The sequence below is a fragment of the Rhodofomes roseus genome (assembly GCF_022264815.1).
Source record: "Rhodofomes roseus strain CIRM-BRFM 1785 chromosome Unknown C8Q71scaffold_16, whole genome shotgun sequence".
Classification (NCBI taxonomy): domain Eukaryota; kingdom Fungi; phylum Basidiomycota; class Agaricomycetes; order Polyporales; family Fomitopsidaceae; genus Rhodofomes; species Rhodofomes roseus.
In genome coordinates this window covers 199,649-222,517 of record NW_025952972.1, presented here as the reverse complement: position 1 = coordinate 222,517, position 22,869 = coordinate 199,649, and the positions used below count along the sequence as shown (strand labels likewise).

At 54.1% G+C, this 22,869-nt stretch overlaps 8 protein-coding genes across 8 annotated transcripts; 2 read left to right on the top strand and 6 right to left on the bottom strand.

Annotated features, from left to right (window-relative positions):
• Positions 1 to 276: 276 nt before the first annotated feature.
• Positions 277 to 852, bottom strand: C8Q71DRAFT_725256 (uncharacterized protein; the record flags this gene model as incomplete). The annotated part of the gene is made up of 2 exons (XM_047921683.1): positions 277 to 679; positions 728 to 852. The coding sequence occupies 2 exons, from the start codon at positions 850 to 852 to the stop codon at positions 277 to 279; spliced, it is 528 nt and encodes a 175-aa protein (XP_047776687.1).
• A 3,359-nt stretch (positions 853 to 4,211) lies between these two features.
• On the bottom strand, positions 4,212 to 4,902 carry C8Q71DRAFT_873408 (uncharacterized protein; the record flags this gene model as incomplete). Its single annotated transcript, XM_047928361.1, has 3 exons — positions 4,212 to 4,636; positions 4,699 to 4,779; positions 4,824 to 4,902. The coding sequence occupies 3 exons, from the start codon at positions 4,900 to 4,902 to the stop codon at positions 4,212 to 4,214; spliced, it is 585 nt and encodes a 194-aa protein (XP_047776686.1).
• A 4,942-nt stretch (positions 4,903 to 9,844) lies between these two features.
• Positions 9,845 to 11,153, bottom strand: C8Q71DRAFT_770656 (uncharacterized protein). The gene is made up of 4 exons (XM_047924326.1): positions 10,885 to 11,153; positions 10,647 to 10,806; positions 10,389 to 10,537; positions 9,845 to 10,233 (listed from the first exon to the last, which is right to left on the bottom strand). Exons 1-4 carry the CDS (start codon positions 10,916 to 10,918, stop codon positions 10,067 to 10,069), a joined length of 510 nt encoding a protein of 169 aa, XP_047776685.1. The 5' UTR covers positions 10,919 to 11,153; the 3' UTR covers positions 9,845 to 10,066.
• A 447-nt stretch (positions 11,154 to 11,600) lies between these two features.
• Positions 11,601 to 13,358, bottom strand: C8Q71DRAFT_711625 (AB-hydrolase YheT; the record flags this gene model as incomplete). The annotated part of the gene is made up of 8 exons (XM_047920818.1): positions 11,601 to 12,234; positions 12,286 to 12,314; positions 12,367 to 12,572; positions 12,623 to 12,724; positions 12,781 to 12,866; positions 12,917 to 12,949; positions 12,996 to 13,064; positions 13,117 to 13,358. The coding sequence occupies 8 exons, from the start codon at positions 13,356 to 13,358 to the stop codon at positions 11,601 to 11,603; spliced, it is 1,401 nt and encodes a 466-aa protein (XP_047776684.1).
• A 403-nt stretch (positions 13,359 to 13,761) lies between these two features.
• On the top strand, positions 13,762 to 15,744 carry C8Q71DRAFT_157144 (uncharacterized protein). The gene is made up of 4 exons (XM_047916660.1): positions 13,762 to 13,768; positions 13,823 to 13,881; positions 13,949 to 14,199; positions 14,258 to 15,744. The coding sequence occupies exons 3-4, from the start codon at positions 13,963 to 13,965 to the stop codon at positions 15,629 to 15,631; spliced, it is 1,611 nt and encodes a 536-aa protein (XP_047776683.1). The 5' UTR covers positions 13,762 to 13,768; positions 13,823 to 13,881; positions 13,949 to 13,962; the 3' UTR covers positions 15,632 to 15,744.
• A 452-nt stretch (positions 15,745 to 16,196) lies between these two features.
• On the bottom strand, positions 16,197 to 17,125 carry C8Q71DRAFT_711637 (acyl-CoA N-acyltransferase; the record flags this gene model as incomplete). Its single annotated transcript, XM_047920819.1, has 4 exons — positions 16,197 to 16,326; positions 16,399 to 16,550; positions 16,600 to 16,632; positions 16,712 to 17,125. The coding sequence occupies 4 exons, from the start codon at positions 17,123 to 17,125 to the stop codon at positions 16,197 to 16,199; spliced, it is 729 nt and encodes a 242-aa protein (XP_047776682.1).
• A 779-nt stretch (positions 17,126 to 17,904) lies between these two features.
• On the top strand, positions 17,905 to 20,401 carry C8Q71DRAFT_849470 (AB-hydrolase YheT; the record flags this gene model as incomplete). Its single annotated transcript, XM_047926707.1, has 10 exons — positions 17,905 to 18,146; positions 18,199 to 18,267; positions 18,313 to 18,345; positions 18,395 to 18,480; positions 18,583 to 18,663; positions 19,009 to 19,110; positions 19,161 to 19,366; positions 19,419 to 19,447; positions 19,503 to 20,128; positions 20,340 to 20,401. The coding sequence occupies 10 exons, from the start codon at positions 17,905 to 17,907 to the stop codon at positions 20,399 to 20,401; spliced, it is 1,536 nt and encodes a 511-aa protein (XP_047776681.1).
• Positions 20,402 to 21,073: 672 nt separating this feature from the next.
• Positions 21,074 to 22,828, bottom strand: C8Q71DRAFT_909059 (uncharacterized protein; the record flags this gene model as incomplete). The annotated part of the gene is made up of 5 exons (XM_047929024.1): positions 22,766 to 22,828; positions 22,492 to 22,702; positions 21,885 to 22,431; positions 21,718 to 21,823; positions 21,074 to 21,662 (listed from the first exon to the last, which is right to left on the bottom strand). The coding sequence occupies exons 2-5, from the start codon at positions 22,699 to 22,701 to the stop codon at positions 21,074 to 21,076; spliced, it is 1,452 nt and encodes a 483-aa protein (XP_047776680.1). The 5' UTR covers position 22,702; positions 22,766 to 22,828.
• Between the last annotated feature and the right edge of the window lie 41 nt (positions 22,829 to 22,869).

Here is a 22,869-nt window from a genome sequence, read left to right as displayed (position 1 = left end):
TCAGTCGGCTGACATCCATTTGAGCATTGGGGGTGACCACGTGAATGGCTTGCAAGGACCGGCTGAATGGAATGACCAAGCCAAGGGCCTCTCGCCTGCGTCTTTTGACCGCCTATATAAAAGCGGAGGAGCCACCGCATTTATTCCCCAAGAAATGAATGAATATAAACCAAATGATACTGTGCCGACTCAGAGCGTGCCCCCATGGACGCGCTCCGCCTCCGTCTTTTCCGTGGCCGCAACCGCAGTGATGCATGCCGTCTCCGCCTTTTCGGTTCACGCCTCTTCCATCTCCAGCTCCTCCATCTCCGCCTCTTCCATGTCCGCATCCCAGCCGCTGCCAGCATCGTAGGCTTCGTAGCCGCAGCCCTCACTACCGCTGGCATTGTCTTCACCGTCCTCACTGCGGCTGGCACCGTCTTCGTCGTCATTTTCATTGACGAGGTCGCTAAGCCACTGGATGGAGCCACTGGCAAGCCTTTCGTCTCCAGATGGATCGGCGTGCTGAGACTTATTGTCGTTCACGAGGGCGACAAGCCAACGCAAGACATATTCATCTTGGACGGGAGAGGCCTGGGCGTAGAGGGTCCACGTGCGGCGCTTGCCGTCCTTCGTGATGACTTCCTTTCGGAGCACGTGCTGGCCCACCATATGTACGAGCATGACCCTATGGTCAAGGCTGTAGTGATATGTCAGTTTGTGCATGCAAGTCAATAGAACCGCCTACATATCATTTTCCTCCACTTCGTCAAAGCCCTTGAACCAGGGCTGAATGGCTTCAACTGACAATTTGAGCAGTTGGAGCAGCACGCAAAGGTTGTCGTGCCAAACGTAGAAGTCGCGGTCGCACATGGTGGGTTGGTTGTTCGTTGTTGAGATGCATGTACATAAGGTTTGTGCCGCCCCAAGGCAATTGAAACTGAGATAAATTTGACCGTACAATGGCAGACCCATTACCATAATAGCCTCAGCTTCTCTGCACGTCAGTGACGGCATCGAGATGCAACCCGAGCAACCCGCCTGATGTGTTCTGTCAAGAAGCAAAAGGTGAAGAAGCGAAAGTCTGTGGCCTGGTCTTTACGCTGCTTTGATCTCTCAAGTCGCCATGTAGATGGCGGACCGGCGCACCAGAAACACGCGGACTGCCAACAAGCGGACCAGCAATGAGCGGGCCAGCAACAAGCGTGCCAGCAACGGGGAGACCAGCAACGAGCGGGCCACCTACAAGCGGAACCCAACAAGAGCTTCATTTACATCCTATGTCGCCGAAGGTTATAGAATGTCCAATGTATGGAATGGCTTACAAAGGCGAGGTTGGCCTCGGGTAAATATAGAAAGGCTTACAAAGGCGAGGTTGGCCTCGGGTAAATATAGAAAGGCTTACAAAGGCGAGGTTGGCCTCGCGTATATATAGAAAGGCTTACAAAGGCGAGGATCGCCTCGCGTATATATAGAAAGGCTTACAAAGGCGAGGATCGTCTCGCGTATATAAGAAGGGCCGACAGATTTGCGAACGACATGCCTTGTGTGCCGTCTCTTTCCCCGCTCCCTCTCCAGGGCTGTAGCTGGCCATCCGTCTTCACATTCAATACCGAGATATGGGAACATATTGAGAGTCGATCTCTCGATATGTTTTCCATATCTCGGTACTGAACATGCAGGCACTTGGACAGTTGAAGGTGAAAGCACCGTTCAGGGAGATTTGGAACGACGTGTTGCCCTCTCCAGGGCTGTAGCTGGCCATGCGTCTTCACATTCTATGCCAAGAAATGGGAACATTTTCCCTTTCTCGGTATAGAACGTGCAGGCACTTGGACAGTTGAAGGGGAATGCACCGTTCAGGGAGATTTGGAACGACGTGTTGCCCTCTCCAGGACTGTAGCTGGCCATGCGTCTTCACATTCTATGCCGAGGAAGGGGAACATCTCGAGAGCCGATATGTTTTCCCTACCTCGGTATTGAACATGCAGGCACTTGGACAGTTGAAGGGGAATGCACTGTTCAGGGAGATTTGGAACGATGTGTTGCCCTCTTCAGGGCTGTAGCAGCGTCAATTGCCCACATGTCTTCATAATCGACGCCGATGAACGGGAACATATCGAGAGCCGATATGTTTTCCGTTCATCGGTACTGAACATGCAGGCACTTGGACAGTTGAAGGGGAATGCACCGTTCAGTGAGATTTAGAAGGACGTGTTTGGGTCTGAGCGACTCGTTTGCAGCGGACGGTGGATGGCGTCTTGAGGTGCAGGCGGGTTTGCAACGAAGCAAATGGGGCAGTCCTTTGCACGATATTTGCAGACGATAGAAATAAATGTACATTGTGCGACGCAAGAAATTGCCAAGCCCACCTCTTCCGTTTCATTAGTCGGACTGTGCTTCCGTACTGTCGAAGTCTTTAAAGCGGCTCGCACCTCAAACCGGCCGGACTCTGCCCATGCGCTTTTCGAACGGGTGGGGCCTAATCTCGTCATTGAAACCTTGGCTCCCTGAGCTGGCATAGCCGCAAAATGCGATGGGCTGAACCGATATCGTCTGTGCGAATGCGATGGGGCCAAGCAATATCGGCTGTGCTCATACAATGGGGCCAGCCGAGATCGGCCGTGCCAATGTAATAGGGCCAGCCGATATTGGCCGTACCAATACAATGGGTGCACCTGACATCAGGTGTGCAGCCATGATGGGATTGCCTGACTTATCACGTAACACAGACGGCTCCAAAGATGCTCAGACGGACTCGGATGAATTGGTTGCCTAACACACCGGCACTGTACCGGCAGAACATATTAACCAGCAAACGACGCCTGCCATTGGAGATGAATCCTTCACCGTCTGTTGAAAAGTCGTCTGTTCATGCCCAGTGGTAGAGACGGTGGCCTCCAAAGCGGGCACTGCAGCGGGAAGAGACGGAGGTACCTAATGACGAGGCTGATGCAGTGCATGTCGATGCATCCGGGGGTATAAGCGAAATGCTTGAAATGTACCATTGAGTTCCATACCGCCTCTAAACTGGACGTCCATCTGTAAAAGACGGGACGGTGTCTCGAAGAGTGGACCTCTGGTACCAAAAGACGAGATACCATACTTAAAAGGCGAGACTGCTCTCCATGGAGAAGAGACGACATACATGGGACTTCCTTGGACGGCCACCGAAGGGTGATGGGCCCAGTGTGATGACAGGACGCAAGATAGCGGATGTCCACTGGCCAGTCGTGTCAGCAAGATGTGAGGTGAATGGCACAGATGACTGGCCAACGGACATCCGCTGAGGCATCATGCTACACAGATTCACCCCCAGAACCTGGGCCTAACGTTTGGTCGTCGGCTACACCGACTCTGCGCCCGCCCATCCTTTTTGGCAGGTCTTGACACCGGAAGCCTCCCAACCGATCGTCTGCTGGCCAATGGATCGCACTATCAAACGGGGCTCCCTCCCATGGCTCCACACCCGCCTGGCCGAGGCCAAGCCCATAGGTCAGGCCAACCCTGCACCCGCCTATGTCATTTCAGACCCGCCACGGTATCACTCCTACTATGCCTGGCCGAGCCCAAGCCCATAGGTCAGGCCAACCCTGCGCCCACCTGTCTCTCGTCAACTAGACGCCCACCTGACGCATCAGCCGGGCATCGGCTGGCCAATCCATACAGGCTCAGTGCGCATAAGCACCACCGCTACCATAGCCCGTCCCGAGCCGGCCAAGCCCATGAGCATCGGCCCCACCAACCATCCGTCCACCCATCTCGTTTCAGACATCAGGATTTCGTGCAATTCCTCTGAGGGCCCTGTCAGGGGCTTCATAAGCGCTCAGAATGCTTCAGATCGCATCAGAACGGCTCATTTGGCCAGACCTCAAGGTGTCGAACTTTTGTGAATTGTTGTTGTCAGATAGAATTCTCAGATATCTTCAGAAAGTCTCAGAGTGGTCCAGACACCTTCAGACACTCAGACTGCCTCAGCCTCTCAGTCACATCAGACATCATAACAGTATCAAATATATTTTCGGTACTGCATACAACATTTCGACAGGTATCATATATTGATCAAACCATCAACAACAGCGTTACAGCAGACTCAGGGTATATACGAGGGGTGTACAAACCGCTGCGTGTACGTCGAGAGCGCTCGCTTACCGCTGTACTAGCTGGGCCCACCATGCTCGTCATCCATCGCGTTCGCGATCGTGTGCGGGGGCTCGTCCATTGGGAGCGTGCTATGGAAATCGAAGGTTCGACTCCGGGATGGCACCCACGGGCAGGGCGGGCTCGGGTGTCTCGCGCTTGACATTGGCGGCGTAGCGCGGGGACGGCGGGCGGGCGTACGAATGGTGACATGTGCTGCTGGGGGGCGGCGAGCGGCCGGTGTCGTACTCCTCAGGGTCTGAATATGGTGCAGAGTGCGCAAGCAGGCAGGGTGCCGATGAGTAGCTGTTTATTGAGCCTGGGGAGTAGACTGGCTCGGGCGAGCGCGATGGCGAGGCCGAGAGGGGCGGCGAGTGCGCTGAGCCAGAGGGATGCTGAATCAGCCGCGCGACAGCATCACGCCAGCAGGAGGTAAGGTGGTTCCGGTAGTGCCGACGCATGTTCGAGGTGACGTTGAGCCTAGTGCGGTTGCACCCCGGATAGCTGCACACAAACACTGCGGCGCAACACTCTTTCAGCATCGAGATGCGTCTAGACGTCATCGAGAAGGATACGTACCCTTCGCGCCAGTGTGGGTCACGGTGTTGACGTGAATATTCAGGCTGCTCGGCCGGTTGAAGTGCTTGTTGCAGCGCGGGCCTGGTCGTCGGGTCAGGTCGAGGTGACACACGGAGGGCACTCACTGAGATTTTCAGCTCCTCCGGCCGCCCTTCCTTCGGAATTGCAAGCCGCGAATCCTTCGTGGGTCTCCAGTTCTGGCATCACTGGGGTTTGTTGCGGCTGCGTGCCACGCGATCTGGGGCGCGCAGCGGGCGCCCGGGCCAGCTGTCCCTTGTAGACTCGGACAGGCACACCTTGTATTTCACATAGGTCAAAGGCGAGAAAGCAAGGGCGCAGCGAGGATAAGAAACGAGGAGGAAGAGGCTGGGGTGTGCGCGAGAGAATGGGTAGCAAGAGCGAGTGGAACAAGCGCCAGCGTGTGTGGCGTGTCGTGGCAGAGCGCTTAGCACTTCGACCGCGACGCACAGCCCCTCCACGTCAACAGTCAACCGCCTCAACAACTTGAACAAGTTCCCCCTCAACGACAGACGTTCGACGCTGCGACGTTGAACTCCCGCGTCTCTGCACTCACTGTACATGATGGACAAGGGTGATATGTAGTAGGGATAGCATTGGTGAGTGCAACTTGTCCTCTGCGCGCGCGCATGCTTTCCCGTCCGTCTGCCCATCCACCGCCGCGGCTACCCCCTCACTCCGACGCCCATCCGCCTACGTTCTCGCGGTTTGCATATGGCCCTGCGGCGCCGTACTCCTCCATCCGCGAGTTCCCCTGCTCGAGGCGATGCACGTTCTGGGCATCCCGACGACGTGCGTGTTTGCGCTCATGCAGCTCCCTGCGCCCCGTGCAGCGTGCACGCAGGAACGGTAGGCTCATGGACAACTTGTGTACCCTCCCTCAGGCTTTTGCTACCCACGCCCCTCCAACCTACCCTGCAGTGCCTCCGCCTCCGCCGGCCGACAGCGAGAGCACGCGCGAGCGCGGTTCCGCCGCCGCTGCACTCAACGCAGGCTCCGACGTCTTGCTATGCAGCCACGCGGACTCGGATGCTCTCGCCGCCCTGCTGTTGAGCAAGCTCTCCGCGATCGCCTGCGCCTGCGCACACCAGGCAGCGTCTCTACCCTATGACCTTGGGGTAGCTGACATGGCAGAATAGCCTATGGCTTAGGGCCAGCTGATGCCGGCCGACGTGACCTGTGGGCGCTATACCCGCTGCTCAGATGAGCGTAGGCGGCGATGCTAGTGGACAGGTGGTGGTTGTCGCCACTTGCATTGCGCCTGCAGATGTTAGCTGAAAGGCTATACTCATGGCAAATAGGTGAAGTTGTGGGTGAGTATAAGGACAAGAGTGGGAGAGTCGAAATGCGGAAAAGCAAAATAAGCGGAACAGCAAAGAAGCGGAACAGCAAAGAAGCGGAAAAGCGGAAAGTGTATAACAGTCGAAGAGTGGAAGAGCAAACAAGCGGACAAATGAGAAAGCGGAATCAGTGGAAATGTAGAATAAGCGGAGATGCAGAATAAGCGAAAATGCAGAATAAGCGGAGGTGCAGGATAAGCGGAGGTGCACAATAAGCGAAAATGTAGAATAAGCGAAAATGCAGAATAAGCGGAGATGCAGAATAAGCGAAAATGTGGAATAAGCGGAGGTGTAGAATAAGCGGAGGTGCAGAATAAGCGGAAATGCGGAATAAGCGGAGATGCAGAATAAGCGAAAATGCGGAATAAGCGAAAATGCGGAATAAGCGGAGGTGTAGAAAAAGCGGAGGTGCAGAATAAGCGAAAATGTAGAATAAGCGAAAATGCAGAATAAGCGGAGGTGTAGAATAAGCGAAAATGTAGAAAAAGCGGAGGTGCAGAAAATGCAGGATAAGCGAAAATGCGGAATAAGCGGAGGTATAGAATAAGCGGAGGTGCAGAATAAGCAAAAATGTAGAATAAGCGAAAATGCAGAATAAGCGGAGGTGTAGAAAAAGCGGAGGTGCAGAAAATGTAGAATAAGCAAAAACGCGGAATAAGCGGGCGGAATGAGCGGGCGGAATAAGTGAAAACTGTTCAACTTCACCTATCCTTTTGCTTGCTTGCGATGTTGCCTATGTGTTGTTTGCTTATTCTGCATTTCCGCTTATTCTGCACCTCCGCTTTTTCTACACCTCCGCTTATTCTGCATTTTCGCTTATTCTACATTTTCGCTTATTGTGCACCTCCGCTTATCCTGCACCTCCGCTTATTCTGCATTTTCGCTTATTCTACATTTTCGCTTATTCTGCACCTCCGCTTATTCTATACCTCCGCTTATTCCGCATTTTCGCTTATCCTGCATTTTCTGCACCTCCGCTTTTTCTACATTTTCGCTTATTCTACACCTCCGCTTATTCTGCATTTTCGCTTATTCTACATTTTCGCTTATTCTGCACCTCCGCTTTTTCTACACCTCCGCTTATTCCGCATTTTCGCTTATCCTGCATTTTCTGCACCTCCGCTTTTTCTACACCTCCGCTTATTCTATACCTCCGCTTATTCCGCATTTTCGCTTATCCTGCATTTTCTGCACCTCCGCTTTTTCTACATTTTCGCTTATTGTACACCTCCGCTTATTCTGCATTTTCGCTTATTCTACATTTTCGCTTATTGTGCACCTCCGCTTATCCTGCACCTCCGCTTATTCTGCATTTTCGCTTATTCTACATTTTCGCTTATTCTGCACCTCCGCTTTTTCTACACCTCCGCTTTTTCTACACCTCCGCTTATTCCGCATTTTCGCTTATTCCGCATTTTCGCTTATTCCGCATTTTCGCTTATTCTGCATCTCCGCTTATTCCGCATTTCCGCTTATTCTGCACCTCCGCTTATTCTACACCTCCGCTTATTCTGCATTTTTGCTTATTCTACATTTTCGCTTATTCTGCACCTCCGCTTATTCTACATTTTTGCTTATTCTACACCTCCGCTTATTCCACCTTTCTACTTCCTTGCTGTCCCGCTGATCAACTCTTTCACTCTCTTGTCCTTTTGCCCACTTGCCAAGGTGCTTATGTGTTTTCCTCTTCTTTGCTGCTGCACTTTTCCACTTTTTTGCTTGTCCGCTTTCTTCATTCTCCTGCTCTTCTACTCACTCTTATGTTGTTTTGCTTACTGACCCTTCATCAATACCTGAACCTGCAGAGACCTGTAAGAGCTGCAGATGACCCATACCTGCTGGGTACGTGGCCCTGAATGGTGAGGCTACTAATTGGACGGCCACAGTGTGTATTACAGTACATGCCTCATGCATTGTGCAATGTACAAGAGTCAATCAAACAGGGCTGCTGCTGCTGTTCCTGGAAGAAACATGCCAGTGTTGTATCACAAACACAGACAGCTAGCATATGATGATCACACAAGGCTGGCCAGTGACAAGCAGCACACTACTTGGTGCTAGGTGATCTATTACCCTGCTGCATACACCTACTTGGCAAGACAAACAGATTGAAGGACAGACAGATCACTGACACACAGACTGGTACTGAGAAACAGATGTACAGAGACATGGATGTATCACAATGTCAGATAAATGGATTGATCAACACACAGATTGCTGACAATGTGAGAACAAGCAAAATATAATCCACAAGTGCAAGTGTCCCAGGTGTGGATGATGTCCAAAGGGCAATTGCGTGAGGTAATTACATCGAAAACATCTGTATATATACCACCTCCCCCCTATCCATCCCAACCAGGCACTATTGCATCCAAGCTTGCGAGCTTGCCACAATTGCATGCTCCAACAGACAAGTGCCAGCGGTTGTACAGAGAAGCAAGTTGCCAGCATGTAGATCACCAATAAGCAGACATATAAAGAAACAAAGTTGATGGATAAGCAGATGTCAATGGAGAAGCAGATTGAAAGACAAGTGGATCACTAACAAGCAGATGCCACAGAGAAATGAGTTGCTGACAAGCAGATTGCCAACAAGCAAACATACAAAGAAGCAAATGTACAAAATTTAAGAAGCAGACATACAACAAAGTGGACCACTAACAAGTGGATCACTGACAAGCAGACATATGTACAGAGAGATGGACATCAGAGAAGCAGATGAGTCAGACAAGCAGATTCAAAGGCAAGCAGATATACAGAGATGTGGGTCACTAACAAGTGGACCAGCATAAAAAGAAGTGAATGTACTGCAAAGAAGCAAATGTAGTACAAAGAAGTGGACATATAAAGAGGTGGATGTACAACTTGAAAGAAGCGGATGTACAAGGAGCAGACATACAAAAAAGCAAGTGTAGTACAGAGAAGCGGTCAGGTAAAGAAGCGGTCATTAGAATAAGTGGATGTACAAAGACACAGATATACAAAGAGGCAGATGTCAAAAGAAGCGGAAATGCAGAGAAGCGGACATACAGAGAAGTGGACATACAGAGAAGTGGACATACAGAGAAGCGGACATACAGAGAAGCGGACATACAAAAGGGCGGACATACAAAAGGGCGGACATACAAAGAACTGGTTGTAGTACAGAGAAGCAGACATGAAAAGAAGCAGATGTATGAAGAAGCGGATGTATGAAGAAGCGGACATGAAGAAGCGGACATGAAGAAACGGACATGAAGAAGCGGACATGAAGAAGCGAGCATGAAGAAGCGGACATGAAGAAGTGGGCATGAAGAAGCGGACATGAAGAAGCAGATGTATGAAGAAGCAGACATGTAAAGAAGCGGACATGTAAAGAAGTGGACAAAAAAGCGGACATACAAAGGAGTGGCTGTTCAAAGAAGCGGATGCCATACAAGCAGATTGAAAGAAAGCAGTCACTGAAAAGCGGGTGTACAAAGAAGTGGATTGCCGGACAAGCGGATGTACAGAGAAGCTCAGACAAGTCAGCCAATGACCATTGGCAGAACTGGCATCTGTTGACCCAAGACCAGCCTCAGTAGGCACACCAGCCGAGGTCAGCTTGCCCATGGTCATTGGCGAAGCCAATGCTCCGCCCACCCATCGTTTGGCAGCTATTATGGGTGCCCCAACTGACATTGATTCGCCCATGGTCATTGGCGAAGCCAACGGTCTGCTGGCCCATGGTCATTGGCGAAGCCAACGGTCCGCTGGCCCATGGCCAATGCCACCTGACAATAAAAGACACTCGCTCTTAAAGGCACTCGCTCTTACGTGCCCGGCCGACTACATGGCCATTGGTCAGGCCAACCATCCGACCGCCTATCCCAACAATGCACTGCAAAAAGAAACGGCACCCTGCTACCGTTTATCGCCCGGTCATCCGCCCATCACCAACCCGAGGCGCCTATTCGCCCATCCCGTTAATGAAAACGCCCCGCTCGGCCGACGTCAGCTCGCCGAATACATTGGGGTTTTTCACGCATCCGCTACCCTAACAGCATCGGCCATTCCGCTGAATGGGCTCCTTGCACATAGCCAAGAGATCGGGCACCGATGGCCAATGGCATTCCGTCGACCTCGGAATCGTTCTGAGGCGGCGGCAGAGTGATCCCGGCTTGAAGACCTTGGATAAGTACACGCTGTAGCTTGGGAACTGACGTAGTGACGCGAGTGCGGCTGCCCATCGGTAACTCATAGTAAGTGGTTCATTCCTCTAGAGTGTGGGTTTGAGTACATACGCTAGAGGTTATCGCGACATCGCGCAAGTCAGTAACGGACGCGACCATACAGCTAAGATACGATTCTCACCGCTGCTTCCAAATCCGGTGGTCGTGCCGTACATACTCTGCGCCCCGGATAAGGCCGAGTGAGCCACGAACTGCGCAACGGTTGCGGCAGCGGCATTCACATCTTGGAGAACATCTGCTGCCGCCGTCACCTCCGGGACCACACGGAACCTGTGATGGAAAGGATGTCAGCATACACATCAATCACGCTTGAGCAGGGCGAGCGCGGCGGGGAGCGACATCCTTGTCGCAATATCATTGTGGTAGGGGATGTACGTACCGTGACACAGCCGCCACGGCCGCTAGGCTGAATGTGCGCCCATCGATGATGGCTACTCTGGAATGCGTCCTGTATTCCGATAGCTCACCCCAGTGAGCCTTGACCATGTCGAGATGGCTGCGAGGGGACCGGATGCTTGACGGGCGAGACATAACGACTGCTGTCAGATGGAAGCTCCGAATTGTCAGTGATTCCTTAAGTACTGAGATGTGCGCTACGCTCGGGGTAGCGGTCTTACGGTCAGTCAATAACCAATTAACCAACTGTAGCATACATGAGCAGTCAGAAGTGCCGCATCTTGCTGTTCAAATCTCAGGCTCAGCGACTCTGTTTGCGGCTCGCTGGTAAACGCCCGCCGAGATGTGACAAAGCAGTAGCACGTTCAAGGGGTGCCGGTGAATGGCCGTGTCGGCCTTTCGACCAGAAGTAGTAGTACAGAGTCTGAAGGGAGGAGGAGGGATTTCCATTGGATCCGGAGACATGTACAACTTAAGATGCAGCAAGCTTAAGATGCGTGGTGGGCGGAGCGCCGGCTTCAAAGGACTGCGATGCCACATCAGATCGTTGTTTTTCTTTATTTGAACTTTTTCTGGATTACTTATGTTGGTAAAGGCCTCGAGGCTCGAGGAAGCACGTCACCTTGAACGTCCGCATTGCGGCTGTAGGCCACATTTTCAGTATTGCTTATCCAACGGCCAGCGTGGCCATGGGTGGTACTCAAACGACGGCCCACAGGTCGTCCCGAGGAGCTGGGTAAACACCATGGTGTACTGTACTTCTAGGCAGCCGTTTGCTAACTCAAGTACTTTGTTGCCCAGCGTACGAGTTCGTCAGATTCCCATGCAGACAACCCTTCCCAGTGGGAGAAATGGACTGTGAGGGATGGACCAACTGCTGGTACCACCGCTGACGGGTGGCACACTCTATGTTGTATGTGATCGCTCTACGCGGTCATCACAAACCAGCCAGAAGGCCTTCCTCCCCCTCCGTCCCAATCACGCGTCCGCCGCCTTCGACCTGCTTGCACCCGACATTGTCGCGTCCCACCTCCATCAGGAACCCGTCCACGTCCTTCAGCGGTCTCCCCGGCCGCTCGCGCACGACCATATCACTCCCAACAGCCTTCAGCCACTCCAACACCGGCCGGGTGAACCACCGCCCGATCGTCTTATCCGCGCCCCTCTCGAACCACCCGAGGTGCCCACCCTTCTTCGTCACCGCGAACGCGACGCAGCCGTTTCGACCCGCGTGCACGGGGAGCACCTGCACGATCGGGTCGTCCTCCGCGGCGATGGCGAGGAATGGCACACGCACGCGCGGGAGCGCGGCGTGCGACGACGCCCAGGTGTAGTACGCGCGTGCGCTCGGGAATGGGAACGGCGGCGATGACCCGCCGGCGATGCGGTTGAACGTCTCGTCGAATGTCTCGAGCGTGGGCGAGCGTAGTGCGAGGGTCGGGGCGACCGCCTGCGCGACCGGGTGCGAGGGCGGCGTGCTCAGGCCGGCGGCATGCTGCTTGACGATAGCTTGGAGGTTCGAGCCGAGCGCTTTGGAGTAGACGTGGCGGTGGAACCAGTTGCCTTCGAGCCTGGGTAGCTGCAGTTAGTACGCGGAATGGCTCGCGGGCGGAATCCCTTACGCTTCACTGTTCGTCACTAAGTCCCAGGGCTATGTCATTCCTATGTGAGCCGCGTGTTCGCTGTAGCCGGGAGTGACCTACGCAAGCTAGTACGCATGCAGCGGCAAGTCTGCAGTCTTCGCCCTCCTCGGCAACGTAACGAGTCAGCACGTTCGCGCCGAGCGAAAATCCCAGACCGAGCAGGGGCGCATGCGGGTAGCGTCTGCGTATGTAGTACATCGCCGCGCGGATGTCTCCAGTATGTCCAGCGGAATATAGCTGCGGGCTTGTGACAGGGACACCCGCACCTGTCGTTTGCATTAGCTATGGCAAAACGACAGGATCGTTATGGGCTTACACCCCCGGAAGTTTACCACAATTGCGCGATATCCCAGCCCTCCATCCTCTATGGGCATGCATGCGGGAGATACCACCGCACGAACGTATGATTCATGGGAGCCTTACAGCACCAGTCTTCAACAAGCCGAAGTAAAGGTGTACAGGGCAGATACGCACCTCCCGTAAGTCCGTGAAGTACGACGATGGTAGGCGTATCATCTGGGAGTTTCTGCACGCTCTCAGGCGGCGTAAAATCAAGACCACTGGTCCCTCATGAATCGCATGAGTATGAAAACCGTAGGCGTGCACTCACAGAGTCCCGCCATCTAGGGTACGTAGGAGTGTCCTGCGTGGCTCTGTGACCCGAACGTAGCACATATAACGACACTCACCTTTCATACTCTACTGTATCTACCTTAGAGAAGTCTCCGACTACGGAGTACGCAGTCTGCAGATGTCCGCTGCCAAGATCCTATGAGCATTCGTGTGCAGGTACGATTGCTAATGACATACCTGAAGAGCCACCAGATTGGTTTGAAGTGTCTGGAAAGACTTGGGCACCTATGCTCTATCAACGAGCCCAACGTCTCGACCTTCGTCTCGGTACTTCCGCTCGACTGCAGCACTTCTATATCTTCCGTGGCTTTCGCAAAGTACAACACTGGACGATAGTAGTCGGCATCTCGCCCTAGACTCAGCACGACCCCCACCCCGAGTCCGACTACCACCAGAGCGAGGAGTATCGACGACAGCATCTGCAGAAGAGTCTCACCATAAGGTTTCAAACATGGTTCGACGTCGAGGCGAATGGATAAGCCTGGCGGAGGTATCACCAGCGCAAGCCGCCTTCATTGGTCAGGTCAAGATCGTCGAGCGCGCCGGCTGGCGCGTCTGGCGCTCTCACCTCTTGTACCACCACGACCATATCCACGTTCCGGTTCGGATGTCAAGCTTTCCTATCATTGCTACACTGCTCGAGGACTGAATCGCAGTCACGGTGTGATGATGGAGTCTCAAACAATGTTAGGATTGGTCGAGTTTGGAATCCTGACGGTCTTCTTAAATACAGCACCATGATGGCGGGGATTTCCGCTCGCACTTGAAGTCAAATACTTACCTCAATCCACGCCTTCGAAAGTCCGCCATCCAACCCGCGGTACGAGCAGTATGCGACTTCCCGCTTCTCGCTCTCCGAGTCTAACAGAGCTCCTTTGTCTAGGGCCTATGCTTTCGCCCGTTCGAAAGAGCCACGGAGGCCACAAAACCAGTACCTTTGAGGTCAGTGGCGTTGTGCTCAATGGTCGACCGCTGCCACACTGATATCGTGCTCCTTGTATGCTCCCAGCTAGGCTTTCTAGGATGCATCGTGCCTTGACCATCGCGGAGATCGTCCATCAAGTAGTCGAGGAATTCTCTACCGCCTGGATCTGCTGTCACAAAGGCCAGACGCTGCGAGCATTAGCTGTCACATGCCGTGTGTTCAGCGAACCCGCCTTAGACATCATTTGGTCTGATCAAAATGGTTTGGGCCACCTCGTCGAGTGTTTGCCGTCGGATTTGTGGACTATATCGGATGATACTACCCCGGGGACTTTAGTGAGCGGCATACCCGTCTCGCCATCGCTGCTCGTTGACTCAAATGACGTGTGACCAGACATTGAGAAGACCTCCGAGGACCATTACGCAACAGGACTGGGTGCGTTTCGACACATACGCTAGACGCGTTCGGAAACTGTCCTTTGGTCCACCTAAATCCTCCTTGCGGTCCCGCACCATGTCGGCGGATGTATTCCACTGGCTGTCCTCGTCAAGGCCCTCCCATCAACTACTCCCAAATCTGCGCCGCCTCTATTGGTCGGACGACATGCCACCCGGGTGCTATGATTATTTTCACATGTTCCTTGGCCCACGACTCTGCACGCTGCGCATTTCAGGGCCTCCACCTCAATCCACCACCTCTCATCATGCAATCCTTTCCGCTCTGGATCGCCTTTCTCAAATTGCACCAGACATCGAAGTGCTGAGCGTCTGGGGATACCAGTGTGAGGGCCTAGACCCCCGACCTATTCCCGGGCATGTTTGTACGTTATGGAGGAGACTATGGTCTTTGCGTCTGGGGTCGTCCCTGACGATGACTTATGACGCGTTTGCTGGGCTGTCCGCCTTACCCATGCTCGCGGAGGCGGCCCTGTCGCTAGCTGGGCCATTCGACACAAAGTGTTCAACGCGGAACTACACTTTTCCTGCTATGCAAACGCTGGACTTAACTTCCGAGACAATGGCCGACATCCGAGCAGTCTTATCGTCGTGTCATTTTCCCCGGCTCCGGAGAATGTCCTTGACTTCACAGTCCGGTCCCAAGGCAGACCTCCTCAATCGTGTCCTCGAAGCTATCCACGAACGTATACCGCATGCGTCGCTTGTTTATCTCAAGCTTCATGCTGGCAATACCATGGACGTTGGGGAGATAGTCAACGCGGCGTCCTTACGGTCCCTATATGACTTACACCATCTGGTTTACTTCGATTTCGTCATGGGGATCCGCATTGCCCTCACTGACGACGACATCAAGGAAATGGCCATGTCGTGGCCTCATATCAAGCATCTGGTGTTGTGCAGCAACGCCAGCAAGGATGCTATCCAGCACACATGGACGCATGACCCGCGGGCATGGACGACTAAGCCCACGCTAGAAGGTCTCGTGCACCTCGCCAGGTATTGCCCCTCGCTAGAATTGCTCGCACTCGATGCCGACACGTCTGGCGCTGAGGCCTACCTTGAGGTCCACCCTGGTGAGGGTTATCATTCCTCACCGCTGCGAACCATCCATGTCGTTTCGCCTCCGCTGAGTGCCATCAAGGATGTCGCAGCGTTCTTATATGCGGTCTTCCCGAACGTGTGGTTTATCAACGGCACTGATGGCACTGTGGTAGGCGATACTTGGCAGCTAGTGCTGCACAAAGTAGATGTCTTACGGGGCACGGTATATGAGGACGAAGACGAGGAAGATGAGGAAGATGAGGAATAGGGCTACGTTCAGCCGTATAGCACCTCGCGCGATCGGCATGGATCGTACATAGGATCGTCCTTTGTGACACAGAAGCCAATTCGCGTCGATGTTAACATGTCCATATTTCTGCTACTTCATTGTTCAATCACAGAGACTCGTGTAGCCTCGTACATACACGATGCGATGGTGCCTTCCTCACGGCCCCGACAAGAATACTGACACTAACTATTCCAACATTCATTGAATGTTCATGATTGGGCTGGTTCGTTACGGTTGCGTCTGTTGCAGCGCCGTAGCAGGAGACGCTTGGAGACGCATCAACCAATCAGGCCTCCATGTTCCAAATTATATGTTTTATGTAAAGCCCTTGCGTAGGGATCCGTACGAGTCTACATATCAAGCGCGTGGCGGGCGAACGAACGTCTCTGTTTTATTAAATTTACTTTTATCCTCGCTCTTCGATGTGTATAGACGACTCCACCAGCCGTTTGAACATTTGCATTGCACATACCGTCCCGGGTAGTATCTCTGATCATCTAGACCGGTATACCATACATCTGCGCGCACCTCGCGGACAAGGCGATCACTGGTCAAATCTACGGTAGAACACGTACGCGTCGACGAACTCCTCGCCCTCGCTCCCGTCCACCTTCTTTAATCGCCCCGCACGTGGTATGAGCCCTGCCTTCGTGAAACCCAGGGCTTCCCAAAGCCTGCGCGAGCACGGCATCGTCAATACATCGCGGAGCAGGCCGTGTTACGCATCACGCAGGAGCACAACTCACCTGACGCTCGCGGTGTTGTTGACATAGACAAGGTTGAACACGCTCGCCTCGTATCCAAGCCTAGGTGCATAGTAAAGGTAGGAGCGGGCGAGAACAGCGCCGACGCCACGGCCGCGCTGCGAAGGGGGGACCAAGAAGCCGGCATTGCATATCTGTGCTCTAATCAATGGCAGACCGTATTCATGCGAAGCTAGGACGTACATGAGAAGATCGCCCCGGATAGTTCGGCTTCACCTACAAGTGTTGCATGGTCAGCCGCACATGCACTCGCAGTTCGGATGTCATGATAGACTTGAACTAGATGAGGACTCACGTAGTAGCATCCGGCAACGCAATCCTCCACGTCCCGTCCCTTGAGTGCCGCTCCGATCCCGAGCTGCACGTCCTCACCATCTACCACATCCACACTCAAACTGCCCTCCCCCATCACAGCAACGAGCACGTCCGCCGCGAAGTAGTACGCCTGGAACATCTCGAGCGTGTACTCCTCACTCGCGCGGATCTCTTGCGGGTAGGTCAGTCCGCGTTCGAGCTCGTCTGCGAACACCTTGTGCAGGAGAACCAGTAAACCCGGGACGGCCCGTGCAGTGGCTAGGGTAAGATGGTGGATCGTCAAGTAGGCATTCGGTGGGGGAGCGTATTTAGAGGTTGGATTGAGTCGCCAGCGAGTGGTCGGGAGCGGCCCTGCTGTCCGAGATGGGGTGAGGATCGCGCCGTATGCTGACATGGTTCGTGCGGTCGTCAGAGATGAACTCCGACGGATACGAGAACACAAGTTTGTAGGTCAACGCTGATGGCCAATGCACACGTTCAAGCACCAGGAATGAAACTCGTCGGTCGAGTCATAATATGGCGACTACTGACGTTCCTGAACTGTATTAGCGGTCGATGTAAGTAGTCGGTCCGGTATGTCCGTAAATCCACACACCATAGAGCATGATCTCACCGGACAGGGCCAAACCACTGAAGAAATATGGCTGGTTCCGATTTTGAGAGGCGAGGAACCCCATGGTCGTAGTACAAGAAGAAGTGGGGGCACTAAACATGGATGTGCGTATCCAAGTTCAGAGTCGTGAATCAGGACTCGGGAATACTCAGCGGCAACCATTCAATCCTACGTCCAAGCTACGCCATCCTCAATACTATGGTTTGCTGTCCTGTCGTCTACGATTGCTTCTGAAATGGGGCCGGGCTTGACGCGGTGCCGCACCGCGAACGAAGATATTGTTGTTGAGTCCGACATGCATTTGGAAACTTCGCCTTTACACCGTGACTGAGATTCAGTCCTCGAGCAGTGTAGCAATGACAGGAAAGCTTGACATCCGAGCCGGAACGTGGATATGGTCGTGGTAGAGGTGAGAGCGCCAGACGCGCCAGCCGGCGCGCTCGACGACCAGTTGACCTGACCAATGAAGGCGGCTTGCGCTGGTGATACCTCCGCCAGGCTTATCCATTCGCCTCGACGTCGAACCATGTTTGAAACCTTATGTTGAGACTCTTTTGCAGATGCTGTCGTCGATACTCCTCGCTCTGGTGGTAGTCGGACTCGGGGTGGGGGTCGTGCTGAGTCTAGGGCGAAATGCCGACTACTATCGTCCAGTGTTGTACTTTGCGAAAGTCACGGAAGATATAGAAGTGCTGCAGTCGAGCGGGAGTGCCGAGACGAAGGTCGAGACGTTGGGCTCGTTGATAGAGCATAGGTGCCCAAGTCTTTCCAGACACTTCAAACCAATCTGGTGGCTCTTCAGGTATGTCACCAGCGATCGTACCTGCGCATGAATGCTCATAGGCTCTTGGCAGCGGACATCTGCAGACTGCGTACTCCGTAGTCGGAGACTTCTCTAAGGTGGATACAGTAGAGTATGAAAGGTGAGTGTCGTTTAGGTGGTACGTTCCGGTCACAGAGCCTTGCAGGACCCTCCTACGGACCCTGGATGGTGGGACTCTGTGAGTATATGTTCGCAGCTCTACTTTTCATGCGGCTCATGTGGGATAGTGGTTTAGACTTTACGCCGCCCGAGAATGTGCGGCAGCTCCCAGATAATACACCCATCATCGTAGTGCTTCATGGCCTGACGGGAGGTGCGTAGTTACATAGCCTGTAATGTCGGAGAGATGGGCCAGTATCACTGTATGAGGTCGTCTCACACTGGGCCCAAATGTTACGCCGTGACATTGTGGCAGACGACGCCCTTCTCGACGGCTCGCGCGAGAGAAGTTCTGATTTCATGTTGGGATACGTCTCAAATGAAGCACTTGCATCAGGTTTGAACTGATTCTCCGACCCCGCCTTGTCTTCTTTGGCGGTGGCTCAGGCACTGCAGTGTTCTCTACGAGGTTGCGAAGGACTGGGCTGCAGTCCGCGTCGGATGCAGTGTACTTCAGCCGCCTTCCTAGGGCGGCGAGCAGCGGGAAGGCCGTCAGTGACGACCGATGGCGGTCGAGGAGGATTGGAGGCCCCTCGAACAGACAACCGCCGCTCGCTCTGCAAGCACCCAACGCGTATCATCGGCTCGCTCATCACTCGCTACTCGCCACGCCCCACCACCGTCTTGCACACCACGATGGTATCACCTCTGCTTTGGCTTGCTGATGACTGTTGCCGCCTAGGCTCCCATGAATCATATGTGCGCGCGGTTCTGTCCCCCGCATGCATGCCTGCATCGGGTGGAGGGCTAGGATACCGCGCGGTTGTAGTGAATTTCCGCGGATGTAAGCTTGCCAACATTGCTGTCCGGTCGTTTAGCTAATGGGGAAGATAGGTGCGGGTGTCCCGGTGACAAGTACCCAGCTATACTCGGCAGGGCACACTGAAGACATCCGTGCAGCGATGTACTTCATCCGCAAACGCTACCCGGAGGCGCTCCTCCTTGGTCTGGGGTTCTCGCTCGGCGCGAGCGTACTCACTCATTACGTTGCCGAAGAGGGCGAAGACTGCAGACTTGCCGCTGCATGCGTTCTAGCTTGCGTAGGTCACTTTCGACTACAGCCAACAGACGGCTCACATACGAATGATATAGCCCTGGGACTTAGTGAAGAACAGTGAAGCGTAAGTAACGAATCCCGCCCGCCAGCCAATCCGCAAACTAACTACAGCTACCCAGGCTCGAAGGCAATTGGTTCCACCGCCACGTCTACTCCAAAGCGCTTGGCGCGAACCTCCAAGCCATTGTCAAACAGCATGCCGCCGGCCTGACCACGCTGCCCTCGCACCCCGTCGCGCAGGCGGTTGCCCCGACCCTCGCACTGCGGTCGCCCGCGCTCAAGACGTTCGACGAGACGTTCACTCGCATCGCGGGCGGGTCCTCGCCGCCCTTCCCATTCCCGAGCGCGCGCGCGTACTACATCTGGGCGTCGTCGCACACCGTGCTCCCGCGCGTACGTGTGCCATTCCTCGCCATCGCCGCGGAGGACGACCCGATCGTGCAAGTGCTCCCCGTGCACGCGGGTCGAAACGGCTGCGTCGCGTTCGCGGTGACGAAGAAGGGTGGGCACCTCGGGTGGTTCGAGAGGGGCGCGAATGGGACGATCGGGCGGTGGTTCACCCGGCCGGTGTTGGAGTGGCTGAAGGCTGTTGGGAGTGATATGGTCGTGCGTGAGCGATCTGGGAAACCGCTGAAGGAGGTGGACGGGTTCCTGATGGAGGTGGGACGCGACAATGTCGGGTGCAAGCAGGTCGAAGGCGGCGGACGCGTGATTGGGACGGAGGGGGAGGAAGGCCTTCTGGCTGGTTTGTGATGACTGCGTAGAGCGATCACTATGTAACATAGAGCGTGTCACCCGTCGCGCGTCAGCGGTCGTACCAGGAGTTAGACTATGACTCACAGTCCAATTTATCCCACTGGGAACAGTGGGAAGGGTTGTTCGCATAGCAATCTGACGAACTCGTACGCTGGGCAACGAAGTATATACGGTTACCACACGGCTGCCTAAATGTACAGCACACGAGGGTAATTTACCCAGCTCGTCGGGCCTCTTTGACGACCTGCGGGCCGTCGTTTGAGTACTGCCCACGCTGGCCGTTGCATAAGCGGTACTCACGACGTGGCCTGCAGCTGCAACGCGGACGTTGGAGGCGTGCTCATTCCGTCTTCACACCGTCTCTTGTGTCATAACCATCTCACCGGCTTCGAAGTACATGTCAGCGAGTGTCTCGTGAAATGCCAGGCAACGACTCACGTCACATTCGACTGAACGCTCATGATCAAGGGGAGACCAAGTCCAGGAGGGATGTCCTCCAGGTCCGTCTACATCTCATACTAATAGCGCACTTCGAGTGGCCGCGCGGACGGAGTTCGGGGCACCTGTGGCGCCACACTCGACAAGTCCATGCCCGACGAACACGCCCACGACGTCGGGGTGCCAGGGCTTCGAGGACCGCGACTGTGAGTTGACACTCTTCGCATGCGCCCTACGTGGTCAGATGCGTGTGATGCAAGCATCCCTCGTAAGTAAGCTCCGAACCGGCTAGTGTGCATAGGGGGGTTGCTCGGTGCGGTTTGGAACACATCCATCACGGCATTTGACGTAGTTGCTTGCACATATTCGTACATTCGATGATAGAGGTGAGCTAGTAGAGCGAGGACACATGGAGTACAACAGCGACGCCTTGTAGGCTTATATTACATATTCTGTCTGTGTTCCTACTGAGAATGGGAGCGGCATGAGTCTCCAGTTACAACGCTTCCAATTGCGGAGTCAACTCACCACTTGGCTTCGGCCACTGGGACGCAATCCGCAGGACGTGGACCATCTCCTCCACCGGTCTCCAAGACTCCCCTAACCGAGTTTCATCGCCCATGTTGATCCGCTGCAGGTTGGGGAAGATTGCGAACAGGAAGGCCGCTATCTTCGCGGGGCTACCCAGCGCAGACGACTGCCCGAACGCGATCTTCTGAAGCGTACGATTGCAGTGCCCGCCTCCGGGCCTCGCGTGCGACGAAATGTCCGTACTGGTTGTATTCACGTCGATAGTGAACTTCGAGAGCAAAGGACAATACCTCGCGACATGGGCTACGCCTTCGAGCGTTGTTGCGGTGGGAGTTCGCCAGGGGTACTCGGCTATGCTTTTCAGCTCCAGCTGTTGGAGCTGGGGCCACGCCATTGCCATCTCCTTTAGAGTATCGTCGTCGAGGGTGATACACATCTCCGTCAAGAATTCCACTCGCTGTAAATTGTGGAAGTCACAGAATCGCCTGAACGATGCTACGGTGATGGGCTGCTGTCCTTCTTCGCGTGGGTCCGACTCCTCGCCAGTGATGAATCTGAGTGTCGTCAGCGTTGCATGTGAACAACGTTCGTGGACCAGCTGGAGCGTACGGTCGACGCCGGTGCTCGCATCCATTGGTATGCTGAAGCGCGAGACCAGGATTATCTGTTTGAGTCGAGGAAAGCGGCACATCGATAAGATTGTGGTGAGATAGGTCTTTGGCGCGACAGGTCCTCCCAAAATTCGAACACAATATCCCACACTTGAGCCTGCTGACCAGGTGGGACTTGTGAATTGTGTACGACCACAATATCCACCTCCCTGAGGTGCGGCATAACCGAGAGCTTCGCCAGTACGTCAAAATTCACTGGCAAGGTCGCTCCCAACCTAAGTGTCGTCAGCTTCTGCAGCGGCGTAAAGAATTCGATATGTATAGGCATGCTGAAGCCAACATCGGGCATAAGGACTTGCAACACCTGTATATTAGGTGCACGTTGGTGGAGCTGGAGCAATGCGGGGGAGATGGTATGTGAGGATATGAAGCCATAACGCCCTGAACCAATCACCAGGATGGAGAGCCTTGGTCCGTAAAGCATGGCTATGGCATCATAGTACGTGTCCGCCATGTCCTTCGTCCATCGCAGGACAGACAACTTCGGAAGCAGCTGGTGTGTTGGCCTTGAGGAGAACAACCAGCGAAACAGTTTCTCTGAAATCACTCGGGAGAGGGGGTGATCATGCCGGAGGCTCCGAACCCGCCGTGCGTAGAAGTCGAACCGTTCCCAATCCTGAGGGGTCGTTGGCCTTGTAGGCTCCCGGAGAGTCTGGATGCGTGGAAGAAGGGCAAGTCAACTAGCTAATGAGCAGGCCAGCTACGTACTCACCAGAGTCGTGCCCGAGCCTGAGACCCGCCACAGGTCTCTTGGCAAACATTTGACGAGGTTGATTAGTTCATATTGCAAGGACCATACGAGGTCCATAGCGGGTTCGTAGAAGGCGCGGCATGTGAGCGCCAACTTCAGCTGAGTCCCTCTATGGGCAGCTTCGTACAGTATCTTGTGGACGAGCTCCGGGATCGTTAGGGCTCGATGCATCCTATGTAGAATCCTTGAGCGACACTTGCTATGACATTAACCTGGGAGTTAGAACATGTCTAACCTCGTTCAGTCGTCCAACTCAACTAGATTCACAAGTAGGGCATTCTAGATCTGAAGTGGGAGGAAACAACAATTTCTGAGGCTAAGATATAGTCGCCGTTGACA

Coding starts and splice junctions, on each gene's coding strand:
- C8Q71DRAFT_770656 (XM_047924326.1), bottom strand. CDS start 10,918: ATGCTACAGTTGGTTAATTGGTTATTGACTGACC. Junction 10,807..10,884: donor TAATTGGTTATTGACTGACC/GTAAGACCGCTA, acceptor TCCATCTGACAG/CAGTCGTTATGTCTCGCCCG. Junction 10,234..10,388: donor CACCGGATTTGGAAGCAGCG/GTGAGAATCGTA, acceptor TCACTACGTCAG/TTCCCAAGCTACAGCGTGTA.
- C8Q71DRAFT_157144 (XM_047916660.1), top strand. CDS start 13,963: ATGCATCGTGCCTTGACCATCGCGGAGATCGTCCATCAAGTAGTCGAG. Junction 14,200..14,257: donor ATACTACCCCGGGGACTTTA/GTGAGCGGCATA, acceptor ACGTGTGACCAG/ACATTGAGAAGACCTCCGAG.